The 7,876-nt window shown below is 43.8% G+C and overlaps 1 protein-coding gene and 1 long non-coding RNA gene across 8 annotated transcripts in view; one reads left to right on the top strand and one right to left on the bottom strand.

Annotated features, from left to right (window-relative positions):
- Nucleotides 1–1,407, bottom strand: part of LOC117955347 — a 5,907-nt gene extending 4,500 nt beyond the window's left edge. Inside the window, exon 1 of the long non-coding RNA XR_004659021.1 lies at nucleotides 1,317–1,407. This is a non-coding gene — a long non-coding RNA (uncharacterized LOC117955347). The remainder of the gene's footprint in view (nucleotides 1–1,316) is intronic.
- nsd1b (nuclear receptor binding SET domain protein 1b) overlaps nucleotides 1–5,626 on the top strand; it is a 35,444-nt gene extending 29,818 nt beyond the window's left edge. For all 7 annotated transcript variants that reach the window (XM_034889754.1, XM_034889752.1, XM_034889748.1 and 4 more), the window contains 4 exons: nucleotides 430–571; nucleotides 1,684–1,790; nucleotides 2,546–2,747; nucleotides 4,342–5,626. In XM_034889754.1, coding sequence (XP_034745645.1) covers nucleotides 430–571; nucleotides 1,684–1,790; nucleotides 2,546–2,747; nucleotides 4,342–5,039 — 1,149 coding nt within the window. In that variant the 3' untranslated portion in view covers nucleotides 5,040–5,626. The remainder of the gene's footprint in view (nucleotides 1–429; nucleotides 572–1,683; nucleotides 1,791–2,545; nucleotides 2,748–4,341) is intronic.
- The last annotated feature ends 2,250 nt before the right edge of the window (nucleotides 5,627–7,876 follow it).

Raw genomic sequence — 7,876 nt, 5'->3', positions numbered from 1 at the left:
CCGGAGGAAACCCACACAAACACGGGGAGAACATACAAACTCCACGCAGAACGGCCCGGGACGACCTGGATTCGAACCCAGAACCTGTGAGGCCACAGTGCTAACCACTGGGCCACGTGCAGTATCTCTAAAGCAACTTTTTACAGATGCATGGTTCTCGATGCATATGATGCATTGCTCTAGATTAAACTATCCTACAGTCTACAGCAGTAAAATGCAACATACACATTAATGCATCGGGATTATAAATCCAGAAACAGAAGAAGAGGAAACACTGACAGGGAACACTTTATCTGCACAATGAGTCATTTTTACTTCAGTAAGGTTTTGAATGCAGGACCTTTGCTTGTAGTAAAGCATTTTCAGTGTGGTATAAGTAGTTTTACCTCAGTAAAGGATCTGAATGCGTCCTCCACCGCTGTGTGTCAGGACCGGATCATCGATGCCGGGCCGAAGGGGAACGAGGCCCGCTTCATGAACCACTGCTGTCAGCCCAACTGTGAGACGCAGAAGTGGACGGTGAGCGGAGACACCCGCGTGGGACTGTTTGCTCTCGTTGACGTCGCTGCAGGTAAATAAGATATAGCCGCTGTAATCGGGGAGGGGGGGGGTTGTTTTGTAAAAACTGCTTCAGGAGTCCGATTTTAAGCATCCAGTTTTTTTGAACATCACACACCCACACAAGCACCATTAAATCTTATCGTTGCTCAACAAAAACAAAGTTCAATGGAGAAAACATTTGAAGACATTTCATTATTTTATGCAAATTGTGTGTCCTCGATTTAAAGCGTTAGTGCTTAACTTTTTGATATTAACAAACGTCCGTTACATTCAAGCCATCGCCAAATGAGTTTCTCCAAAGTTAATTAAAACCATCAGCTCCACACAACTCTCTGGATTTCTCAGTGTGTTCACAAGGTTGTGTCGTCAGGTGACTTTCACGTGCAGAAACTCGAGAAGAATAATGAAGATAATGACCTCTTCTGAAGAGTCCATGTTTTTTGAATCCTCCGTGTCCTCCTTGGCTACTAGCAACTGTGTGGAGGGGGGGCATTGCACAGTCACGGAAGGCTTTTATCATGTGGACGCGCCGACAGTGTAGAATTTATCACAGGGGAGGGGGCGGGGGGGCAGAAACTACGCACCATAGCTTTAAACAAATTCTTAGTCGACTAACACATTTAATCAACACATCTCTAAGACTGATTTTCTTCACCAATAATCATCCAAAAGCATCACGTTAAACCTTGTGTTTACCAGAGATGCGTTCAGGTTCCGCTTCCAAGTTTCTTAGAAATAGGTAATTGGGAAATCACTAATCAACTAAAGAGATCTCAGTCGACTAAGATCAAAACGACCGATTAGTCGACTAATTGATTAAGAGGGGCAGCCCTCGATTGATGGCAAAAAAATTAAAATACAGTATACAGTATATTTGAATTTAAGTCTGTCTTACAACAACACTCCCTTGCTGATATGTGCATTTGAAGAGTTATGGGTCACTGTAATCTTCCTTTTGTCCATACCGATCCCTTCCTCTTCTGATTTCAATGTAAGTGATGAAGAACAAAATCTAAAGTCCCTGAAGCAGGTTTTTCAAATTCATCTGATCCTGTCTAAACGGTTGACTATATTAAAAACCAAATAACTTTATTATTTGTGTTTTTGTGTGTTTGTGTTCAGGCACAGAGCTCACCTTCAACTACAACCTGGAGTGTTTGGGGAACGGGAAGACGGTCTGTAAATGTGGAGCACCGAACTGCAGCGGCTTCCTGGGCGTCAGGCCAAAGGTGAGGGGCGGGGCACGTAAAACACTACTCATATATTCTATATAAGTTATTCTGAAGGGCTGAATTCAGTCTATGATTGAGTATGTTTATGTGCACATTAATATTTCACTAATATTCTTAATATGACTATATTCTTTAACTGATTCAGGTCATGTAAACAACATATTCCCATTGGATATTCTGAATAAGCCCTTTTTCCGAATTTATCATATTTCCGATTAGGCGTGGGATATTCTGGTATTATTCAGGTTTTAAAGGCAGTCTTTGCACATGTATACAGCGCATTCAAAATATGCGTCTCAACCGGGGTTTTTACCACAGTTTGTAACAGTTTACGGCATCTTGCCTGTTTTCAGCTTACTGTCGGCTGTGTGCGTTGCTTTGGTTGTATACACAAACCAACCAGGGCTGCGGTAGATATGCACGCCCAAAAGAGAAGAAGGAGAAACAACACAGCTACTTAGAAACATGATGAAAGACTTGGCTATCAACAGGTTTTTGGACATGCCCAAACATCGCTGCGCCGACCTTTTCATAAGCTGGTCGAAGGAATGAAAGAGGGACGCTGTGTTCACACGGTCCAACATGTCCGCCACCGCTGGAAAACTTGGATTAATTGTATTTTGCACGGCAACATGTACACGGGAATATTAGTAGAATATTCACTTTCATTAGCCAAACAGCTGAGATGGAATATTGCTTTTTAATGCATGTAAAGTGGGCTCAGTTAAAACCTCGTCTCCCGCCCAAACCAGAACAACCCTCCGTCTGAAGACAAAGGCCGTAAGATGAAGAGGAGGGGCCACGGCCGGAGGAAGAAGAAGGTGGTGGTGACCAAAGAACGAGAGGACGAGTGTTTCAGCTGCGGAGACGGAGGACAGATGGTTTCCTGTAAGAGACCCGGCTGTCCCAAAGTTTACCACGCCGACTGCCTCAACCTCACCAGGAGGCCTGCAGGTCAGTCACGTTTCCAACATGTTTCCACATGTTCTTCTACCTTTTGAGGTTTTGAGTTGGACCTCTTTTGATGACCTCATCTCAGCGAGTCCTCTTCTTCTGCAATGGGTCAGTGGCACGTGACTGGAGGATCAGCGCCACCTACAGCTAAACTGATGTTCAAATAACAGTAGTGGGTGGAAACTTATGTGCATTAATACACATTTTGATTTGCGAATGTTCAGAAAATGACTGTTTGTGCTAAAGTTGGATGGAAACCTGACTCGAGAGGTAGAGAGAGAAGTGATTAACACCAGTTTTTGTTCATCTTATTTTGTTCAATGTAACAAATTAAACAGAGAAGACAATAAAATAACAAGACAACATAAGTTCATCGTCCATGCAGGTGGTAAATAAGACGCAGAAGACTAGTGAAGACAGAAAAACAGATGGATTTTAACTGGGAGTAACTGTTTTTGTTTTTAATAAGTATGTTTATTGGATTTATCATATACAACAAACAAACACAACAGCCAATACAAGACATGACCAAATGAGAGGGTAACAGTAGGAAATACAAGTTACGATTACTGGCTGCCAACCCACCACATAATATACGTCATCATTCACCACCAGACAAATAGTAAGGCTACAAGACCGCTCATTTTAACGTCCAAACATAGGCTAGACTGCACTAGGAAACCCTCGTAATATGGAAGATTACAGAGAGCGTCTAATAGATTCCAAGTAACTTTATAGAATGTGTTCAGTGAAGAGTGAAGCATACAGTACATGTATTCTTTGTGAAAACACCCGATTACAAGATGGTGCCATGTGACTTTATTGCTGGATTGATGTCCTTGATCCAAAAAAAGCCTTTTGTTGTTGACATTTATGACTGGCAGTGATGGAAACAACGGTGTTACTTCTTTTTTTTTTCATCAGACCAACTAGACGTTTTTTTTCTTCCATGGTTAGTGGGCAGTGAACTAGACAAGCGCATAAATGCTGACGATTGGCTGAGGTTGAGTAAAATTTCATGGTAAGCCAATCAGAGGTAGAGCTGGGCGGGTGTTGGAAAGCACGCATGGTCTGAGTCACAACCCAACAAACAACCCAAGCCAACGAGAGACAGGTATGGCGTTATGAAATCAAGGGGACATTTATTTTATTAATTTTTTATTTAGTTTTAACAGCTGTGTACTACCCTCCCTGTATGGATGTGAAATGATTTCTATCTTTGTTGTCGGTCTGGCTCAGGTTAGGGTTACTCTTTCTCAGGTTAAACAGTATTAATGCTGTAGAACTTTCTTTTTTTATCCAGGTTGACAATCAATTATAACGGAATAAGAACATAAATAAACTAGTTTAATGTAGGTTTTCTTTAGGGCTTAATTTATTGGATTGGTGCATTAACTCCAGTACTTTCAGATACCAATACCCTCATTTAGGCAGTATCGGAACAGCTCTACTTTAAATGTGTTTAAATACATTATAAAGTGTTTTGATATTCTCTAATCTAAAATCAAACTTATCTTTTTACAGATTCCAAACTCCATGCATGAAAGGTTTCTCTAGACGTTCCTTGACGTTCCCGTGTGTATGTTCCTTGCAGGTCGTTGGGAGTGTCCGTGGCACCAGTGCGACATATGTAACAAGGAGGCGGCGTCCTTCTGCGAGATGTGTCCCAGCTCGTACTGCAACCAGCACCGCGACGGCCTGCTCTTCATCTCCAAGCTGGACGGCAAGCTGTGCTGCAGCGAGCACGACCCCTGCGGGCCCGAACCGCTGGAGCCGGGGGAGATCCGCGAGTACACGGCCGAGCCCGGATCCCTGACCTCGGGGCTGGGCATGACCGTCATCTCCCCCCCCGCTGGTGCTGCTGCTGCTGCTGCTAACGGCGCCGCGACCAGTCAGAACCCGAGCGCCGCCGGGAAGCGCCCGGAGGTCAGCGCTGGCGCCGGGACGGCCGGCTCCGAGTCACTTCCCGCTTTGTCCATCCCGGTACCCATCACGATCCCCGTGGCAACGTCTGCCTCCTCGCCTCCGGCCAGCAGCTCTTACGCTCCCAGCAGACCGCTGGTGTACGACCTCCCGCACTACTCGCCCATCTCCTCGTACGAGGAGGAGAGGGATGTCGAAGAGGAGGAGGAGGAGCTGGAGGAAGTGGAGGAAGACTTGGAGGAAGAGGGTGAGGTGGGGAGGCAGAAATCTGGTCCTCACGAGGAGGATGGAGAGGTGATGGAATACCTGGAAGAGGACGAGGACGAGGAGGAAGATGAGGAGGAGGAAGATGATGAAGAAGAGGAGTGACGCACATTGGATTATTATTACAGGCGACACTACAGCCGTGGCCTATATCCACGACGTTCCACTTGCCGTGATCCCTTCACTGGCGCCGGAAATTCGATTGGATGTCCCTGTTTTAGGCCGGATATCCGTCACCTTTTACTTTCTCTGTGTTGGCGTTTTAATCTCCGGTGGATTTCTGAGGACTCTGGTTACCTGGTCCTCAGATCTCTGCAGGGTAAATCCAGACCGCTAGCTAGACTATCTGCCCAATCTGAGCTTTCTGTTGCACGACTAAAACAACTTTTGAACTTACATGACAGTTGTGATTGGTTAAAAGTAGTGCCGATAAACCAGAGCACGTTTTTCTCCCTTCCCAGAATGCTGTGTGGTCTGACAGTGAGAGACTAAATGAAGATGAACCAAAAACGAGGAGCTCAGTCTGTCACTGTTTGGATGTCCGGAGGAATCTTTGGGGACAAAACTAAACCAACACATAAACTGTTACATAGATCAAATAAATAAACCGCATACAAACATGTATAGAGCCATATTTATACACAGAAGACAGTATTTATTTAGTTTTGTCCTGGAACGCTAGGTTTACTGACCGCACCTTCATACAAGAGATCTGACAAAGACCGTTACCTGGAACCTCTACGCAGAGTGGATCTTGGATTTGTAAAACCTATTTCACTCCAATATACTTGTTTTCTCACTGATTTTTCTCCCCTGCTGGTTTGTTTTGGAATCTGTTCTCAGTAGTATTACAGCTAATGGACCGGCAAAACGTGTCTATGTACTTGGAGCCAGTTGTTGTATCTGCGGAGCCAGCGTGTGCTGTAGGTGTTTCGTGCTAGAAATGACTGCTCTGTAGCTGTCCTGTCAGGTTAAGGTGAACTCATCTGCCCTCCGCCCACGTAAATGACCTCCACTTGGTTACATTTGAAGCAAATGGTGGCCACGTTTTTAAAAGAACCAACATGAATTTATCCGTAAATACACCAGTTCCTCCAAAGAAGACGGAAAGTTGTTCCTTGTGGTCCGAGGACTTTTAAAAAAACAAATCAGTTCAATGAAGTATAATATATATATAGGATTTTACTCCCCTGCGTCTCCAGTTCTTCTTGACGCCTCAGATTGTTTGTTTTGCTTCAAGATCAGACGACCTACGATAAAATGTGAAAGTGCCACATGATTGGCTGCCTGGTGGAGCCTCAACATTAGTTCACACCACAAGAACATATTGATAGTTTTGGACGAACACGGCCATCAGCGAGCATCCGGGAATTATCTTAGTTTGACAACTTCAAGCCAAAAGAAGAAGGGATCTCGAACTGACGAGGATTCAGTGTTTGACTGTGAAAAGTCTTCACGCCTCAGTGAAAGTGTTTATACCGCCACGGCAGGCTGTCTCGTAGCTTATCGAGCAGATCCACAAAGAGACGAGTGGACACTCCTGAAGCTCTTGTCCTCTATCCCACTCCTGTCCTGGCGGTCTGACTGCAGAGATAGACACTAGGTTTGCTCTGGTGTGTGTGTGTGTGTGCGGTGCTCTGTAGGCTTTATTTATATGCTGTTCTGTGACGCACAAATGATGACAAGGAGAGTGGGGGGTGTTAACTCATCTTTTCTTCCTTGTCTTGACTCTCTGAGGGGAAAAGTGTACGATTGGACGCTCCTACCATGATGCTTGCACTTCAGTATGTGTTCTTACACGTGTTTTTGCTCTGTCTTCAAGCTTAATATTGTCTCTGTGTGATCTGCCAATGCCTTAGAGGATATTTCTTTGGAGATATTTTTAAGGAATGGTTTGGTGCCCGTGAAAGCCAAGTGTCCCTAACTAATGCTTTTTTACAGTCGCCAGACAAGCAATGTTTCATCCAGTGTAATTATGACCTGTTAGATCTCCACCATCGACCTGTTAAAACAACCGCTATATAAATATATAAGAAAAGAAGTTATGAAATAAGCTTCACCGGCCTCGTTCTTTCATTTCTCGGTTCAACAAAGCGAATGTAGATCTGCGAGCATCTCGTCAGTTGTTTTGATGACACAGGTCAGACTTTTTAAAAACCATATGTGGCTTTAATAAGATTGAAATTCATCATTATTTCACCATCAAAGTGCTTTAAAGGGTAATTTCGGTATTTTTCCAACCCCATTTTCAATGCATATGTGTCTAAGTGACTAATGTGAACAAAATTCTTTGAAACTGGTCCAGTATTGAGCGTGAACTGGGTTGGCCTGTAACCCTATGGGGCAAATGTACATCGTCAATTTCCATCCACTTAACGTATTTGTTTTGCAACTAATCGGCTCTGATTATTATTGTAAGTGTCTGAAAATATTATGGAAAGGATCCATGCAGAGATATACCTTTTTATTAGAGAGTAAGATCCTTTTAGTTTAACATTAAACATCCTGGAAAACACCATCATCTATCCCACCAGACTCCATTAAAACAAACACTACTTCAGCGTGTATGGAGCAAGCATTTCCAAAAGTAAATCGGTAGATTAAGTGTTTCTTTTCCACCAAACCAGTGTGGTGATTGTTGCACCAGTATACAAAGACCAACAAAGATAACTTTTCAGTTTTATTTTGTTTCTTTCGAATAAAGTGTGTTTTACGGTGATGAAATGATTATTTAAAGGTCCCATGGCATGAAAATGTCACTTTTTAACATTAATATGCATGCTGCCAGTCTGCCTATGGCCCCCTAGTGGCTAGAAATGGTGATAGCTGTAAGCCGAGCCCTAGGTATCCTGCTCTGCCTTTGAGAAAATGAAAGCTCAAATGGGCAGATCTGGAATCTTGCTCCTTATGACCTCATAAGGGGCAAGGTTACCTTCCCTTTC

The sequence above is a fragment of the Etheostoma cragini genome, chromosome 13 (assembly GCF_013103735.1).
Source record: "Etheostoma cragini isolate CJK2018 chromosome 13, CSU_Ecrag_1.0, whole genome shotgun sequence".
NCBI lineage: Eukaryota > Metazoa > Chordata > Actinopteri > Perciformes > Percidae > Etheostoma > Etheostoma cragini.
The sequence above is the reverse complement of the archived record's forward strand: the minus strand, read 5'-3'. Positions and strand labels throughout refer to the sequence as shown.